The sequence below is a fragment of the Beta vulgaris genome, chromosome 5 (assembly GCF_026745355.1).
Source record: "Beta vulgaris subsp. vulgaris cultivar EL10 chromosome 5, EL10.2, whole genome shotgun sequence".
In the NCBI taxonomy this organism is placed as follows: Eukaryota; Viridiplantae; Streptophyta; class Magnoliopsida; order Caryophyllales; family Amaranthaceae; genus Beta; species Beta vulgaris.
The window spans coordinates 12608472-12627989 of record NC_079206.1 but is presented as its reverse complement, the minus strand read 5'-3'; the positions used below and the strand labels follow the sequence as shown (position 1 = coordinate 12627989).

Below are 19518 nucleotides of genomic sequence, written 5' to 3'. Positions count from 1 at the left end.
CTTCCTCTGTTTACTCTTTTACCTTTTTCGCGGTGTTCCTATATGACATAATCATCCTATTATATATCATACTTTATGAAAGAATTATAAAACAACTCATGGGTGATGGGTTGAATGAAAAAATTGCAAATGTGAAGCAAGTAGTATATGATATATTGATAATATGTTAGCCAGCTAATGAATTTTTTTTTTCTTATTCACTATTGGTAATGAATATAATGAGATGCTACCCTGTGCAGGAGGAAATGCAAATGCAATAATAATAGTCACACCATGACTATGATCAGAGGTTACATATAACAAAAACAATAATAGCTCAATCTTTAGTCCCAAAGTGGTCTAAGGTGGGCTAATATGAATCATCATAACATATCATATCCATGACCAATACATACTAATTTATTTTTAAAAAAAAAACTGAGATAGGGCATGTTCTCTTTACCATAAAACAGTTGAACTGAATTGAACTGAACTGAATTAAATTATAACTAATAGTAATGATAACAATTTAGGAATTGAACTGAACTAAAATAAGCTGGGAGAACAGTCCCTTAAAGTGAGAGAAGTAAGACAAGAGACATATATGAAACAAGAAATTAAATTAGGAAAAAAGTGAAAACCAACATATAAGGGTCGGTTCACTTCAACTTATTTTGACAAAACTATGACGATATAAGTTCGAAAAAATTTAGATGATTAGGTGATCCAACGGGTTGCCAACCCTCTAATTATTGAAATTTCCTTGGCCAAGAGTACATTCAGACATTAATTTTATGATTGTTCTCTCTCCAATATTTATATATATATATATATATATATATATATATATATATATTACTATTATTATTATTTTATTGTATCTAAGAGGGTTAACCTTAGGATCACTCAAAATTTTTCCACGCTCTTACATTCAAATGAAACAAAAAATATAAATACATCCACTTATGAACTTATGCTTGATATTAATATCATTTTTAAAGAAAATGTACACTTTGAATTTGGCCCATTTTATATTAAAATTCTAAAATAAAGGATTAGCAGAGAGAGTGCAACATGGCCCATGTGCTTAAATTATAAATATAGCTTTCTTTAATGAGCTTCGAGACACTAATTGAGAAGGTGAATCAACAAAATGAGTTAATTATATATCAAGCTTATATATCAAAAGAGGGATTTATAAGTATTCAATTTTAGTTGGTCTATAAGACAGTAAAACTGTTGTTGAAAGATTAGAAGTTATCGAATTAGAAAAGTTGTTAATTTGCCTATGCACTTTGTTTTGACAGCTTCTTTTTTCTTTGATGTAAAAGATAATATTGAAATGGAAATCATATGGAGAACTTATATAACACACAGACATTATACAAGTATTGTGTATTTATATTTGTTTACTATACAAAATTATCATTTTCTAAATTATTCTTAATATTAAAATTGTGGTGGCTTAATATATTCTAAAATTGTTTTTAGGAAGAAACTAATGAGTAAGGATTATTTCAAGCGGAATAAGGTATTTAGGTAAAAAAGTAAAGTGGGAAACCCCGTATGATACTCATTACGTCAGATGGAACGGGGAATAAGGTATGATACAATATATCATCGAAATGATGGTAATTTCAGGTAGCAACATGGGAATAAGGTATTTATACCCCATATGGTACTTATTCCGTCAGTTGGAACAAAATTTTCTTATGATGTTTCAAAAAATACACACAATTTGGAATAAGGTATGATACAATATATCATCGAAATTGTGGTATTTCAGTTAGCAACGGGGAATAAGGTATTTATACCCCATATGGTACTTATTCCGTCAGTTGGAACAAAATTTCTTATGATGTTTCAAAAAAGACAGTTTTTTCGACCATGTGTTAAAAGTCAAGGACAATCCCTATCACATGGTAGCTTTGTATCTCCCGAGACCAGTTCTTAGTCATGGCTAATTTTATGTAGCCATTTCTCAGTCACGAGTAAAAATTGCCTAATAGTACTAATTTATGAGAAAGAACATGGGAAGTCTAACACTTTAAGGCCATTTCGAGTAAAAAATGAAGACTGTAATGTGGAGAGGGTTTCTAAGACAATTGACCCCTAAGTGGTTACTAGGATAAGACCAAGTTCGTGCAAATTTTCTCCCTTTTTGAAGCAGTTGAGATCATTAATTTACCTTTGTCATCTCAACATAAGGTGTTGTTGGCTTTGCTTATGACTATGTTATACAACCTCCGTTCTTTTTCTACTGCAACAATTGAGTTTTCACGTTTGCTAATACACTATTTTAACTATTAATATCTTTAATTACTTTTTAGTAAAATTATACAAAATTGATATTCTGAAGTATATATCGAGACGAATCTAACAAGACCCCACATAATATTTTTCCTGACATAAAAATCATAATATATAGTGAAAGGTTATGATGGTGAATGGATAGTGTAAAAATCTCATTTTGCAATATTATAGAAATAGAACGGAGGAAGTAACTTCTTAATAAATTTCGTTTTGCACTAAAAAGAAGTCTTCCAAAACATATCAGTATCATGTATATGTTAAACAATTTTAATTAATATAAAGGTGTATATCTCTTAAACACAGAGTTTTTTTTTATCAAGTTAACGTAAGAATCGTTTACACGTTTTCATTGTAGCTGATATATAAACATTTTATTATACTAAATAGTTCCCGTGCATTGTGCACGGGCCTAAAACCTAGTATGATAGCAGACTTTTAAGGGGAAGACTTTTAGCGTTTTTTTTTTTTTTGATAAATTATAAATAAGACTTTTAGAGTTGATATCCACAGATCCACCCTCTCGAATTGTAGCCACGTTTTTTGGGTACAAAGTTGAACCCACAGTTCACCTATCTTTTTTTGGGTACAAAGTTGGACCCATGGTTTACCTATCTGAGGATATCTGATGGGGGATTCTCTCGAGATGTCTCAATTTGTCGATTGGTGCACACGGGTATACCTGGAGGAATGTGCGCACGGGTCAAAACACAGGTCAACAAAATATAAAACGCAACTTCATTAAACCTACAACGCATGGAGTGAACATATTTTGATCTCCAATGAACACTGAAAAATATAAAACCTATTTTTATAATACATTACTTTCATTTTTCCTTTTTAGAGACTTTCTCTCTCTTCTTCTCAAATCCTCCTACATCTCTCTAACTTCTCTCTAACCTCATCAAACTCTTAAGATTCTTCAATTTCTTGCATAATTTTCGTACATGAAGATGAACACAGCGAGTTGCAAAGTGAAATTGAGAATACAAGGTACTAGATCTATGCATTTCATAAGAAAATAGAACATCTTTTTTTACATTTTGCACTTATGTTTCGTAATTTTTTCCCTCTTTTCCGATGAAGATCTTGATGGTTGTTTGTGAAAAAATAAAATCAACCTTGCAATTAATGTCTCAATGAACGAAGGAGCGAGCCTAGTGAATGGAAAGGATGAACGAGTTCGACATCATGTTAAAAGACGACAAAACCAATTAATGTTCCTTGTACTATAAATATACTAGCTTTTTATACACGCGATGCGTGCGATGACATTTTTAGGCCTAAATATTACTAAGTAGTAAACAAAAAGAAAATACAAGTTAGTATTTTAAGTTCACCTCCATTTTGTGAATAAGATTCTTTGAAATACAATCAATAGTACTCCTTCTACATTTTGTTATTTCTTTTGCAGTCATTAACTCTTTGCATTTAAGTAGCATTACAGTATTACTCCCTTATCTCTATTGAACAAAAAAAATTGAGTCCATATTATTTGTTACGTTGAATTTCCAATGCAACAATATTATAATTTGGCTAATTTATACTTTGATCTACACTTGTATTTGAAACCCATATATATTATAATTTGGCTAATTTATACTTTGATCTACACTTGTATTTGAAACCCATATATATTATAATTTGGCTAATTTATACTCCCTCCGTCCTCTATTAGTTTACCCCTTTCTTTTGCACAAAGTTTTAGGAGGAATAGTATTGTGGGGCATATAAAAAGAGAGAAAAGATTATTTATACTTAAAGTTGAATATATGTGTGATGAAAAGTTTGTGGTCCCATTCCAAAAATAACAAAAAAAAGAAAGGGGTAAACTAATAAGGGACACCTTTAAAAGGAATAGGGGTAAACTAATAGAGGACGGAGGGACTACTTTGATCCACACTTGTATTTGAAACACAAAATTTCGAGTGACGTGTTGTAGCCTATAGGCACATCCTTCTAGAATTTTAACAAAAAATATTTCACTACCTTTTCCACTACTTGGCAACATCAGTATAATTCCACTACTTTTGCTACTTATTTTCTCTCTCCTCTCACTACAAATCTACAAACCATATTTTCAAGGAATCTAGTTCATCAAACTATACACTATACAATAAGAAAATCAGCCTTTTCAAGTATTAAGCAAAGCAGTAGATCTAATTCATCAAAAATCCATCAACCGTATCAACCACTTTTGAAGGAAGCAAACCAACTTCTGTTTTTTCTTGGGTCGATTTTATAACAAAGAAAGGTAATCTCTTAAATCAACTTCAGTTTTTTCTTGGGTCGATTATCTATCATCCCAAAATTTGAATCCGAGAAGTATGAATCAATTTCAGTTTTTTTTCCCTTACCTAACATCTAAATTATGATTTCACAAACTTATATTTAAAATTTTCATCAGTCTCATATTTAAAATTATATTAGAGATAAAATTGTAAATTTTCATACACAATTTGATATTGGAATTTTTTAAAAAACAAAAATCGTTTCTTTTATCTTGTTTTCTAATTTAACATGAAAATGAATTAAATTTAAATTGTATGAAAGCCCTTTTTTTCCATTTCAAAATTTTACAGTTGTCTTGGTGCTTAATTTCACTATTTGTTTTCGCAAAATAATGTAATTTTTTTTTCTGAAAAATGGTTTTAGCAAATTAATTTAATATTTTTCTGAAAATTGATTTTTGCAAAAATCGTTCGCGAAAAATTTGATTTTGGTTTTTTTTTTCAAAATTTATTTATTTTTTTTTTTGCAAAATTTATGAGCAGAATTTTTAATATTGGAATTTTAAAAAAAAAAAAGCAAAATTTGTTACTTTTATCTTGTTCTCTCATTTCATGTGAAAATAAAGGTTAAATAAAGTCGTTTTTAACTAATTGCTATCATCTCCCTTTTTTCTGTTAGTCGCTACATAACAATTGCTATTGTTTTTTCAACTAATTTGAAATAACTTGGAAGATTAAAAGAATTATGTACCTTTTTGGAAGTTTGCAAATCGTCGATGGACAAATGTGTGATATCCCCGTCGAAATTTTATGTTTTTTTTACAGATTTTTATGCATAGCGTGTATAGGTAAAAAATAATTTGTAAGTGAAATTTGTGAGTTCTTGAGAACAATGATTTGTAAGTGATTTTTGTGAATGATTTTTTTATGTATTTACGCCCTACTATATTAGCTTTTTTTTTTACAGTACTATATTAGTTTTTGTTTGTAAGTTAATTTTTAGTTTTTTGTAAAGTTTAGTGATTTGCGGGATTTCTTGAACATGATTTAGAAAGGGATTTGTAAAGTTTCCTAACATAAGTGATTTGGGAGTGATGTTGAAATTTAATTTTTGGTAGCTTTGTTTGAATCCCCATTTTGGTATTGATAATATTTTTGTAATTAGTAAAGGAAAGAGGGGGGAGGGTAAAATAGTCGGTTCAAAAAAGGACACCATAGGTCCCCCCTTCCCTTATGTAATAGAGATATGTTTGTTTTTATTATTATAATGTACTTATTGAATTCGTGTTGGTCATATACTTATTATGTTTATTCATATCTTTATTATGTGTTTGTTCAGATGTTAGGTGTATTTCTTCATATGTTCATTGTGTGTTTAACACATATTAATTGCATGAATAACATGAATTATGACATATGTTCATTGTCCTATTAGCATATATTCGCTGAAACACATGTTGGCCAGATGTTCATTATATGTTTGTAATATATTCAATAAAATGATATGATTTGATGATGGCTTAATTATCATATATGTGTCTACAAAAGTGTGCTATTTGTTCAAATGTTCCTTGTATGATTATATGATGTTTATTGTACTATTTGCAAGTACAATGTGCACATTTTGGGGACAAATGTTAATTGTATTACTAATATGTATTCATTAAAATCATTTTAGTCACATGGTCGTTATATTAAGTCATATATATTTATTGTGTGTCCGAGAGCATATTCATTGTATTATTAAAATATTTTCATTGTGTTTTTGAAAGACTATGTTCATTGTATTATAAACTACTTGAAGAATTTTATTTTAACTACTACTCTTTTCTTTCTTGTATCAGTTCAGTTCGACTAGTTTAAACATCTAATGATACTTTACGATGTAAAAATCTCATAAATCAAATAAATCGAAAAAGGGAGGAAGATCAAACAAAAGAATATATACTTAAAGAACTCAATAGTGTTTATTTAGCAATAAATGTTCTTTTGTAAGACCTTGGTGTTCATACGAGATATATTGTATTACATATTGTGGTTATATTTCTACATTTGGGTAGATACTACATTTTAAATTTACAATATTTTGTAATTAATTATTTTTCGATAATTATATAATTATTCATTTGGGTCATTCGTTATAAATAATATGTCATTCATTGCAAAATCATATTTTTACATTACAAAGAATAATAATGACAATATAGATATCCACCAGAGTGACATACAAGTAATTTGAAAGAACATTTCGAAGAATTTTGATGAAATAACTAACAATTGAAATCAACGGTAGGTTGAATGAAGAGAGAAATGAACAACAGCAAATTTGAAACATACTTTGAAATTTGAAAATTAGCGGCACTTTTGAATTTTGAAAATTAGTAAACATAATGAATTTTTGAATAAGTCGGAAATGTTCAATCCAAAATTGTAATTGTTCATTCAACAGAAATAATGTGTTTATTACACTAATTTTTTCATAAATGTTCATTACGAAATTGCATATGTTCAATCAACAATAGCATATGTTCATTATACTACAATGTTCATTAGAATAAACTGCAAGTTTATTGGTTTCAAATGCACATGGGGTGAAAAAGTTGAGGAATAAGAAATTTGAGGTAGGTCAATCCAAAATTGCAAATGTTCATTGGAATAACAAAACGGTATCGTTATGTACCGTGCACGTAGAGAAGGTGCAACTAGGGGAGTGCATCGGTCCACGACCAGTGGACCAGAATTTGGTATTTTTTCGGACCAGGACAAGATTTTATTTTTTTAAAAAAATAAGCTTTTTATTTTTTTAAAAAAAATAAGCTTTTTATTTTATTTAAATATATATTTATAAACTAAATACATTGAAAATTAATAATTTTAATAACAATAATTCTAAAGTAACAAATATTAAATTTTTAACTTTTTACCTTTTTAAACTTTTTTTAACTTATAAACTCTTTTTTACTAAAATAATAGAAACTCCGGTCCAACCGGCGCGGTCCACAATTTCCAGGTTTGGACCGGACTGAAAACCCGAAAATAATTTTTTTTGTGGAGCGAGGACTGGACCGAAATCTCCGGTCCGATTCAAATTTGGTTCTCGGGTCTAGAGCTGTCAAAAAATGACCTGATTTGATAACCCGACCTGAACCCGCAATGACCTGTAGCTGACTTGCACCTGAAATTTTGGCAAAACAAGTCACCTGTAACCTGACCTGTACCGACCTGATAATAACTGATACCTACTCTTGACCAGATACTATATGACCTGAACCTGAACTGATACCCACCCATAAAAAACAGATAACTAAAATGATTTGGCCTAATAACGATGGAACCCGATTCGACAGCTGACCTGTTTAGGACATGAAACTGATTAACTCGACGTAACTTGTGATTAACCCGATCTGTTGTGACCCGGTACATTATTTTACCTGGCTTGTTGCTACATGTTACCCGATTTTACCCGACTTGTTGATTGTTGATAACTCGACTTGTCATTGACTTCACCATATAGTAACATAACTAACACTATTGTAGAAAGGCATATAACTAGATGAACTATCTAAGCATTGATTTTCAGTGAAATCTTAAATAATGATACAAATTTGAAGCAGTACCACACAAAATTCATAACTTGTACTGTGCTCGAAGCGACTCGAAGCGACTCGAAGTGACCTAGAAACAAAGTATGGTACAACTCGATAACTACCATCCTGAAACTGACCCAAACCACTATTATCCTGACCTAATAAGTATCCGACCCACGCATGACCTGAACTTGAAAGCACCCGCTACAAACCTGGAATAAACTCGATTCGACACCACATGATCACGAAAGATGACTTGTCCCGAAATTGATCGTGACAAACCTGGCTGAACCTGAAAAAAAGAAATGAACCGAGACAAACCTGACTGAATTGTGACCGTTCCCGACCCACACCCAACCTGATTGATTTAATGACCTAACAGGACATGACCGAACATGACCTGGAACCTAAGATGACCTAACTTGAACCCAGCTCGAGTAACTGAATAGACATCTCTATTCCGGTCAAGATTCCGATCCGATCTTGATCTTTGCACAACCCTAGGTGCAACCATGTGCACCTTCGAATTTGCGGGGATGATTGGATCCCTGGTCGAGGCCATGGAAGGCAACGTGGCTCCATTGAGCCACATACTACCTAAGATAGAATACTTTTCTAGTGTTACCTTAATATAAAACTTTATCGCAAGTTATCTATTAACAACAAATATATATCATCCATACTCTTAGTTGAGCTTTCTCAAACCTTAAATAGTTTCGTTGTAAAAGAAGGGCCAAAGTTAAAGACATATTAACGTATATATCTTACCCTTCCTCCATTATTTAAAATCACTTGTTTGAACATATTCAACTCTAATTGGACGTGACCAGTTTTGAAACTTTCTTTTAAGAGGTAGAAAACACTAATCAGTCTTAATCTCTTAATTGTCATTCCACCCTATCTTAGTCTAAACCATAACCTCCTTCCACCCTATCTTAGTCTAAACCATATCCACTAAAACCATTGCCTAGCCAGTAGCCACAACCTTGACCGACCACCTCCTTCTCACCGAAATCTATATCCTCTTTCTCTCCCTCTGGTTTACTCAGCCACCACCCTCACTCCCCTTCAGTGAAAAATATATAGAAAATAAAAAGAAAAAGGAAGGGAAGGAGATGGAGGTGACGACGGTGGTGGTTGTGGGTTGTGTAAGGAAAGGAGGAAGATAACGAAAAAGAAGACAAAGGGTAAAGATGGTTTTGAGGGTGGTTCATGTAGTGGTTGTGGGGCAGTGGAGAACTGGTCTGGAGGGGAAGGAGGAGGTGATAGAATAAGAAAAGAAATAAAATAAAATAGAAGAGAAAGAGAGAAAAATAATTTAAAAATCAATAAATTGCCCCACGTGGCAAGTAGACCTCTATTATAAGTTAACAATTAGTCATTTTTCACTAGGAATCAATATAGGAAAAACTACTCACAAACTTAGAATAGATTATTTAAAATTTAATCAAAATTTGAGATTAATCTAAAAGGATGTCCCAAACTTAAAATTTATGTTGACAATTTTCCCTAAAATATAACGAATCATCTCTATTATATAAGGGAAGGGGGGAGCAATGGTGTCCTCTTTTGAAATGCCTATTTTGCCCCCCTTTCTTTTCTAAACTACAAAAGGAATGTCAAAATTAAAATCAGCACTAAAAGAAAACTACCGAAAATTAATTTACAACACTCACTCACAAATCACTTAAAAGAAGAAACTTTACAAATCACTCATATAATTGAGAAAATCGCGTTATAAATATCACGCAAATCACTCAAGTAACCAGAAAACTTTATTAAAACTTAAAATTAACATACAAACTAAAACTAATAACCTAGAACGCACGTCAATACATACAAAAACGTTTACAAAAATTTACTTACAAATCACTATTCTCAAGAACCATTCACTATTACATACTCAAAAAAGTTACCTATAAACACAAATCTGAGAAAAACATAAGATTTTGATGGCGATATCACACATTCATCCTTCGACAATTTGCGAACTTCCAAAAAGGTACATAATTATTTTAACCTTCAAAATTATTTAACATTAGTTGAAATATACAATAGCAACTTAGTCGACTGTTATGTAGCTAAAAAAATGAAAATGATAGCAATGAGTTCAAAAGGGCTTTTATACAATGAGACTTAAATTTAATTTATTTTCATATAAAATAAATTTAGTTTTTTACAAAAAAAAAAATGGCAATATTAAAATTTTTGCCCAAAATTTTTGCAAAAAATCCATGTTCAGATCTAAATTTTGAAAAACAAAACAATATCACATGTTCAGATCTAAATTTGAAAAACAAAACAATATCAAACTTTTTACGAAAAACTTTTGCAAAAATCCATTTTCAGAAAAAAAGCTACATTAATTTGCGAAAAGTAACGATTTTTGTTTTTCTAAAAAAAATTCCAATATCAAATTGTGTATGAAAAATTTAAAATTTCATTTCAAATATAATTGAAACTCAAAGTGTTAAAATTTAGAAAAGGACAACATTTAAAATGATGAAAATTTTAAATATCAATGTGTGAAAACATAATTAAGAAGTTAGACAAGGAAAAAAAATTGAATTTAGATTATACTTTTCGGATACAATTTTGGGATCATGGATCATATTTTACCCTTGCTAATGCCTAAAAAAGGTAAAATTTGTGTTTTTAAAAAAATGAGGCACGCATCGCGTTCGTAAATTGCTAGTACATGCATAATAGAGGTACTTGTGAAATTTGCAAAATTTTACCTTGAAAGGTTAGTTTTGAGTTTTTTGGGATATATCAAGGTAATAAAGTATTTTGTGGGGATATACAGGGTAATAAGACATTTTGTGGGTATGTACCTTTTTTTTTGTGGGAATATAACAACCTTAATTTAAGTTTTGTTAAAAGGTACGGAAAACACTATTTTTGGCGAAAAAGTCAAATTTCCGGCCTTTGACTTGATACGAACGTTCGCTATTTGGACCGTGCTAAAAGTTGGCTATTTAACGACGCCCGACGTACTCAAACAGATAATTGATTTGAGCTTCAACAGAATCCATCATCTTCTCTCTTCCCGCCATCTTCATTCACTCAACTTATCACTTTTGAATATCTGAAAACTCCTTAAATCTCCATTTTTTGTCGAACATAGAGGAAACTCTATCAAATTAAAGAACTTGAAACCCTAATTTCTCGACAAAGATAAAACAAGAACAAACAAATGGTACAATTTCACGAGCATATAATCTCAGACCTTTTAGAAGACGAAAATGGCGGCTTAGTTATCCTCTCTTCGGGACTTTCTCTCTCTAAACTCATCGCAACTCTCCTCTCTCTTCACTCCTCCGATCAAGGTACTCTCTTAATCCTCTCCGCTAATCCTTCTCAACGCAAATCGATTTTACTTTCAAACCCTAACCCTAACCCTAACCCTAATTTCAATGGCGGACCTATTGAAATCAATACGGAGCTACCATCGCACCAGCGTCACGCACTTTACTCTTCCGGTGGCGTCTATTTCATCACTTCTCGCATTCTCATTGTTGATCTTCTCACCTCCAAAATCCCCACCTCTAAAATTGCCGGCATTCTTATTCTCAATGCGCATTCTCTGACTGAAACATCGACCGAGGCGTTTATCGTTCGAATATTGAGATCATTGAATAGAAATGCCTATATACGGGCGTTTTCGGATAAGCCTTGCGCAATGGTCTCTGGATTTGCGAAAGCAGAGAGGATTATGAAGTGTTTGTTTGTTAGGAAGCTGCATTTGTGGCCTAGGTTTCAGGTTTACGTTTCGCAGGAGCTTGAGAGGAATCCTTCTGAGGTGGTGGATTTTAGAGTTCCGATGAATGTGGCGATGAAGGGGATTCAGAAGGCCATAATTGAGGTTATGGATGCTTGTTTGAAGGAAATGAGGAAGACTAATAAGGTTGATGTTGAGGATTTGACAGTTGAGAATGGATTGTTTAAGTCTTTTGATGAGATTATTAGGAGACAATTGGACCCAATTTGGCATAACTTGGGGAAGAAGACCAAACAACTTGTTTCGGACTTGAAGACCTTGAGGAAATTGTTGGATTATCTTGTTAGGTACTCCCTCTAAACCAATATATAAGTCATTTTAGCAAATTGATATGAGAATCATAATGATATTATAAAATGAGCTAATTGTGTTATTCCAATATTACAAAGTGACAGTTATTGTTGCTTATGTAGTGTAGAAATTAGAATGATGCATATATGGTATCAAAAGAAATTTGGTGTAAAGACTGATATTTTGGATGGAAGGAATATTGTAGCTTCTGAATTCTTCAGATATTGGGTGATACATTACTGCCTGTTTGACCAGATCCTTGTTAGTATTAGTTGCTGTTCTGTTCAATGACATATGAGAATGACTCGTATATGTTGGTAGGTATGATGCAGTGACTTATTTGAAGTATTTGGATTCACTGAGGGCTTCGGAGAGCTTTAGGTCAGTTTGGATTTTTGCAGAATCAAGTTATAAGATATTCGAGTACGCAAAGAAGCGGGTTTATCTTTTCACGAGATCAGAGGCAGGGACGTCAAGTGGGCAAAACGAAAATGTGACAGGAAAGAAGAGGAAGTTGAAGGAGAGTAGCAATGAGAAACAAGGTGAGTGCTTTTTTTTTTTTTTGGCTGATTTTGCATAAGCCACATGGAAGTTGATTGATGCTTGCTAGATGTTTCATATTTGATTCTTTGTAATAGTTTGTAGTAACATAACCGTCAGGTTGAATGAAAGACACGATTTAACCGCTGGACGGCTGGAGGCGTTGAATTGACACCCTGTAGTTCTAATGCCATTTGTTTGTTTCTAATGAGCATGCTTTGCCTTCGGCTTCAGGTGGAGGAGTTTTTCTTCAAGAGATTTTGGAGGAACCACCAAAGTGGAAGGTGTTACTTGTGAGTGAGTGAGTTTGTTTCTGTCTATAGTCTCTGTTTTGATTTTAGAATTTTTTTATGTATATGATCTCATTTATAGGTGACACATGGAACTCTATGTAGCTGATTCTTGTTTCAGTTGCTTTAATCTAATTTACGAGACCAATAATGTTTTTCCAGGATATTTTAGAGGAGATTGAAGTAGAGAGAACGAAACAAGCATCATCAATTGATGAACTTGTGGGTGCAAATGAAGATGATAACAATGGTATTGTTTTAGTTGCATGCAAGGATGAACACTCATGCATCCAGCTCGAGGATTGCATTAGAAATGGCCCAAAGAAGGTATAGTTTCATTTTTCCTATTTCTATTGCCTGTTACGAGGTGCTGCCATTGACATCTTTGTCCTTATGTAATCTAGCTCTGTGCTACGCCTTTCAGGTTGACGTGATTGTTTTGTGGATTAGATGTTTGGCCTCATATTTTCAAATTCTTGGCAAGTTGTGGCCCTCAAAAGTGGCTCGTCGGACTGTCTTTGTGATTTTCCAGTCTGGCAAAAGCTGATGTGAATCTAGTTTCCTAAATTCAGATCTTAAGTGTATTTAACCAAAGCTATGATTAAGTGATAAAAACAGTAGAAACTTAACAAGGATAATTATCTCACAAGTCATGGTTTTGAGAAGAAAGACATAAGTCATCTAGGAAACAAAAGAAATACAACTTTCTTAAGGGTATCTGTGCTATAAACATTATGGTGAACCAAGCTAAAATTTGATTTTCTAATATATGTCGGGTTCATCCGTTCATAGACCTGTTGCTAGTGATGCGTTTTTCTGAGATGCCAATTGTCAGATCAGATATTGGATCTGTTGATTCTGCTACCTCATGCTAATCCACCTAATTGTCTGTCTACCTCCCTGTTCCTCCCATTTCCTTCTTCCCTCTTTGTCTCTACCCCTCTTCTTGGCTGCACAAGAGCTCTGGGATCTGGCAGAGTTAGTGCTGTGCTTGGTATCTGGAAAACATAGTAACTGCGATCTAAACATGTGTTGAGGGCCTGAGGCTAGTTTCTCTTAATTTGGTTTTGGAGAATCTAGATACCTGTTTTTAGGTGACAACTGGATAGAAATGTAATGAATCCCAACCCTCCTCAGATGCTGACTTACACCCCTTGCAAGAAGAAGGGCAGGGCATCAGAACTACAAGGCTAGCAAGGGGAAATCAGTCAAGTAAGTGAAGGTAATAATTAGTGGTTGTTAAGGTCAGGTAGTGGCTGCTGTAATCAGAAAGTTTGTTAGAAAAAGGGTATTTTAGGCTAGAGAGAGAATCTGATACTTTGTATATAAGGGAAGGGTGAGTAGAAAGAAGACAGAAAATTACTTGATCTTTTGCAGTTTGTATTGGGAGAGATTGAGCCTCTCGACAGCTCAAGGCTACTTTATCAACCTTTATTCTGATATCTCTTCTCTATAATTATTCTTGCTTGTGCGTGAGTGACTGAGCAGGAACATTACAATAAACCATGGACATAAAGAGTTTTTGGTTTCTAATTTACCGATGTTTGTTTACAGTATCTCTGTATCAGTGTTACTCTTGTTCTAAGAGGTGACATATTCGCATAATTTCCTGAACAGGTGATGCGAGAAGAATGGGAGAAGTATCTGCTCAGCAAAGTAGAATTAAAAGGTTATCAAGGACGGCGTAAAGGTGCTAAGAAGAAAGCTAAGGAGCCTAAAGGTTTTGGCATACTTGACGGTGTTGCAAAAAATACTAAAGAAGATGCAGGATCTAGCAGCATAAACAAGCAGGAAAATGATGCCCTGCTGGCTGCTGCATCGGCAATAAGAAATTTGTCCAAGAATAAGGTCGTTGAAGGCCAACCTGATGTCGACAATGAAGAAAATGCACGAGGAAGAAGAAAGGGGAAAAGCAAGAAAACCTCACAGGAAAAACAGAACTTGGAAAAGCATAATAAGACTCAATATAATTCTAAAACAAGTGATAAATCTCAAGTAGCTAGTCCTGATACCGGAGGTGTGAGAAATGGTAATGCAGGTACTGAAGATGGTTTTCATGAGGGCATGCAGAGAACTCTACATGCTGGAAATGGATTTCTCAGGAGGCATACTGAAGATGTTATTACTGATGCTATGACTAACCGGGGGACACTACCTCCAGTACATTTTCATGCCCTAGAAAGTGATCTGGCTATACTTGACATTTTGAAGCCATCCGTAATCATCATGTACCATCCTGATATCGCCTTTGTCCGAGAAGTGGAGGTCTACAATGCTGAGAATCCATCCAAGAAACTGAAAGTTTACTTTCTTTTCTACGAAGATTCGACTGAGGTACAGAAGTTTGAGGCCAGCATACGCCGTGAAAATGGAGCGTTCGAGTCTTTGATTAGGCAAAAATCAATGATGATGATTCCAGTTAACCTAGTATGTACTATTTTATCGTTGGCAACATAGGCGTGAATAGAATTTACTGTTATTAGTGGGTTGTTGAGATTGAGTTTACGGTTTTGCGTTTTTGCATATATCTGCTTCCAACTCATATTTATCTACATATGCACATGATTGTGTGTATCTATTAATCATGCCATCAACCCCCCCCCCCCCCCCCCCCCCAAACCACACACACATGCACACAAATTAATAATTTGTCATTAACGCCAATCCAATTCCTAAAATGAGAAAGTGCCTGTTTGTACTTGTCTTGTCTGTACTAGAATTGTCTTCTGAATTTTACCAATGCTATGTCTTGTGGTCCCTTTTAAGTAGGTTTTTGTTGATGAGTATACAAGCTAGAAGGATATTTGCTAGCTGTCAACATAACACGGGAAAGGGTTGCTGATGCACACAAATTTATTCATCATGATCATATTCACTGTCTTCACCATTCTTTTGTTATCTTTTGTTGTCGTTTTCTTTCTTCTTTTAGCTGAGAATAGTTCTATCTTGTATTTTGGCAGCATATACTAACAGCCTAACAGGATATAACCTCATCTTGACTTCATTGTTGGCTTGGTGCTGCAAGTTCATACTACATTCTCGTTTGATTCGGTTGGAATGGGAACTCTAGCCTTTGTTTGTTTGCCTGAACTTGATGTTCATATTTTCTTGTGGAATGACATAGTATGCTGTTGGTATAAGAGAACTCGTTTGATTCAGTTGGTTTGGGAACTCTAGCCTTTGTTTGTTTGCCTGAAATTGATGTTCATATTTTCTTGTGGAATATAGTATGCTGTTGGTATGAGAGAACTGTCAAGTAGGGAAGCTTTTCTGTATGATGTGAGATTTGATGTTAACATGAAATGTGCTGCAGACCCCTTTTTTTTTTTCTGATTACTGTAATTGAACACTTATTCTGTGTCTTGCGCTTTGCTTTTGTCAGGATGATCATCTTCTGGGTGTAAATTCTCCCATTGAGCCACAGTCATCAGTGGCTCAAAATTCATTAACCAGAAAAGCTGGTGGAAGAAAGGAGGCTGATAAAGAAATGCAGGCATGTGATATAGTAGTATTACTCTTTGGGTTCTACGAGTTGATGTAATTTTATGTGTGGAAGAGAACCTTTCAATCTTTTTGGCTTTAATTATATTCTTTAAAACGAATGTTAGGTCATAGTGGACATGAGAGAGTTCATGAGCAGCCTCCCAAATGTTCTCCACCAGAAGGGCATGCGCATTATACCAGTGACCTTGGAAGTTGGTGACTACATCCTCTCCCCGTCGATATGTGTAGAAAGGAAAAGCATACAGGATCTTTTTGGAAGTTTCGCGTCTGGACGGCTCTATCACCAAGTTGAGACCATGGTGCGATATTACAGAATACCTGTCCTCTTGATTGAGTTTTCACAGGACAAAAGCTTCTCTTTTCTGGTCAGCACTTCTAACTACTGTAGAAAAATTGTTTTGCTATTTAGTATACTTCAAGTTTGGGTCTTGGGTTCTGAAATTGTAGGAGCTGGATCCATATGTTTTTAAGCAACGATCATATCTAGAAGAATAGTCTCGGTCTACAATTTCACATCCCAGGTCCGTATTATTGGAGACATCGATCAACAAAATTGCTGTCATTTTAATCTAACTCGGGTGTTGATTGTTGAATTCTCAGTCAGCAAGTGATATTGGTGATGATGTCACACCATATAGCATCATCTCAAAGCTCACATTGCTAGCTATGCACTTCCCTCGTTTGCGTATAGTCTGGTCTCGCAGTTTGCATGCAACCGCTGAAATATTTGCTTCTTTAAAAGCAAATCAGGATGAACCTGATGAGGCCAAGGCAACAAGAGTTGGTGTTCCGTCGGAAGAGGGAATTGTGGAGAATGATGTGAGGTGAGATTTATGTTCCTCGTACAAATATTCATCCAACGGGACATGCTTGGATTTGGAAATGAATTTAAGGGGGTAATAGTAGAAAATATAAAGAGAATGAAGGTGGATGGGGGTGGTGATAGATGGGATGACGGCATGACGCAATGTTTGTGTAAAGAAAAATATTTGCCCTCATTTTATGGGTAATAGTTACCCATCATCCTATGGGGTGATACAGTATACCCCATTGCATTATCTATTCCATCATTCCTACCACCACTTAAATTCATCTTCATCTTGTCTTCATTACCCCTTAGGCCCTTACTGTATTACACTCAAATCCAAGCATGCTCTTGATAGATTCTTGTATCCAGCCTTTGCTGTTTTTATGCTGCAATGAAGAGGAATTTACCATAAGAGTAGTTAAAGAGAGAACATATCCACACAGAAAGCATGCGTTGTTATGTCAATAGAGAATAATTAATTTTGATGAAAGGGTGAAAAGATTTGATAACACGAATGCAAGACAATAAATTGCAAACTGGAAATCCAATTCCTGATGAAGGATAGTTTTGGAAAGAAGATGATGATTGGCTGAAGTGGGGTTTGTTGTAAGAACAATATTTGTGTTGTTCAATGAATCATTAGCATCCAAACTTATGCAATGTAGTTTGTTGCAAGGATCAGTTTCAGCTAATTGATATGCTTGAGTTCATAGTCTTTATTTTCTCAATGACAGGGCTGAAAACTATAACACATCTGCTGTCGAGTTCTTGAGACGTCTGCCAGGTGTCTCTGATTCAAACTACAGGGCTATAATGGATGGATGCAACAGCTTAGCTGATTTGGCTGTTCTCCCAGTTGAGAAGCTGGCCGATCTGATGGGAGGACAGAAAGCTGCTCACACCCTTCGGGAATTTCTCGATGCCAAATACCCAACTATGATGTGACGCTTCATTATTGAGTTGCGAATTGTGACGCTTCATTGACAAAAAGTTTTAGTGAATGGGAGGTATTGAAGTTGAGGTGAGGATAGACAAATAAGACAACTCCTTTCTCTATATGGGAGGATAATATAGGTAGTGCTGTTTTAGTGATGGAAGCGTGGTAATTTATACATCTTCATCCCTAAAATTTTAATGCACCCGACCCCAATTTAATGGGATAGTCTCCTGAAGTTGCTGTGTTATCCTACGCACTTTTATGTGATTATCACTGCATTCGTCCTTACGTTTTACAGTATTTTATCTTTTATAGTTGCTGTTGTATATGGTCTATGCAAAAGCCAAATTCGTCTTTTTATTTTTCCCAAATATCTGTATCAAAGATATTGGATACAATTCTCGTTCTCGAGGTATCAATTAAAATGTATTATTATTTCCAATATCATTTGTCAGTATGTTTTCACAATTATGCATCAAGCAATGATAAGAGTACTTTTTAGCTAAAGCTACTTAATGTTGATGTTCAAAGACCAATTATGAAGTCAGCGACTAATGGCCAACGGGAAAGGCTATGGAAAGTCTCACTTACTATTCGTTTATTAGTTGTAACACTTTTTCTACTATTTATAAATTAAGCTCAATCAAAATCTTAGTACGAAATACGGGCTTACTATTGCTTTTTGTTTCCATTCTTTTTTGAAATTAAAAAATAGGAATTAGGGAAACCAGAATATAAACATTAGTAAATATATGGTATGACTAATTTAGTTGGTACAATTGTTTTTGGTACTAGAAACTAGAAAGTGTGCAAAATGTACCTCTGGTAGTACTAAAGTGTTTTACTTAATTATTACCGTTAGTTATGCAAGTCCAATAGTCCAACACGGTTAGTAGGTCTTTGAGATATGATATAGGTTTCGGGAGTGTTAGAGGAAATATTGTAGACGAATAGAAAAGCTTTTCTTTGCCGGTGGAGTAAAACACTCCCCCGCGGGGGAGAAACTTGCGTGGCTACGACCACGGGATGGAACATGTGCCTGAGGGATTTGGTCATTTCCTTTCTCATTTCGTCTTGTTTTTCTTCTAAACTTGTTATGTTAGGATTCTTTATAGGTTATTTATTTCCTTATAGATTAATAATTGTATTAGCAAAATAGATAATTATTAGTTTCCTAAGTCTAGTTAGATTAGATCTTGTTAGATGCTAATTCTACTAGAGATAGGATTTCATACTTTATATAAAAGGGGATTGGAACCA

The 19518-nt window shown here is 34.0% G+C and overlaps 1 protein-coding gene across 3 annotated transcripts; it reads left to right on the top strand.

Annotated features, from left to right (window-relative positions):
- The first annotated feature begins 11100 nt into the window (after nt 1–11100).
- LOC104892834 (DNA repair endonuclease UVH1) lies at nt 11101–18700 on the top strand. Of its 3 annotated transcripts, none has more exons than XM_019249514.3 (9): nt 11101–12175; nt 12501–12721; nt 12954–13012; nt 13172–13336; nt 14627–15436; nt 16392–16502; nt 16618–16878; nt 16961–17034; nt 17114–17252. In XM_019249514.3, exons 1-8 carry the CDS (start codon nt 11304–11306, stop codon nt 17006–17008), a joined length of 2547 nt encoding a protein of 848 aa, XP_019105059.2. In that variant the 5' UTR covers nt 11101–11303; the 3' UTR covers nt 17009–17034; nt 17114–17252. The 3 variants fall into 3 exon arrangements, 2 of the variants coding, with proteins under 2 accessions (XP_019105059.2, XP_010677146.2); XM_010678844.4 differs by lacking the exon at nt 16961–17034 and adding an exon at nt 18056–18700 and having other exon boundaries at nt 11102–12175; nt 17114–17337; XR_007274547.2 differs by having other exon boundaries at nt 16618–17034.
- Nucleotides 18701–19518: the final 818 nt, after the last annotated feature.

Coding starts and splice junctions, on each gene's coding strand:
- LOC104892834 (XM_010678844.4), top strand. CDS start 11,304: ATGGTACAATTTCACGAGCATATAATCTCAGACCTTTTAGAAGACGAA. Junction 12,722..12,953: donor GAGTAGCAATGAGAAACAAG/GTGAGTGCTTTT, acceptor CTTCGGCTTCAG/GTGGAGGAGTTTTTCTTCAA. Junction 16,879..17,113: donor ACAAAAGCTTCTCTTTTCTG/GTCAGCACTTCT, acceptor TTGAATTCTCAG/TCAGCAAGTGATATTGGTGA.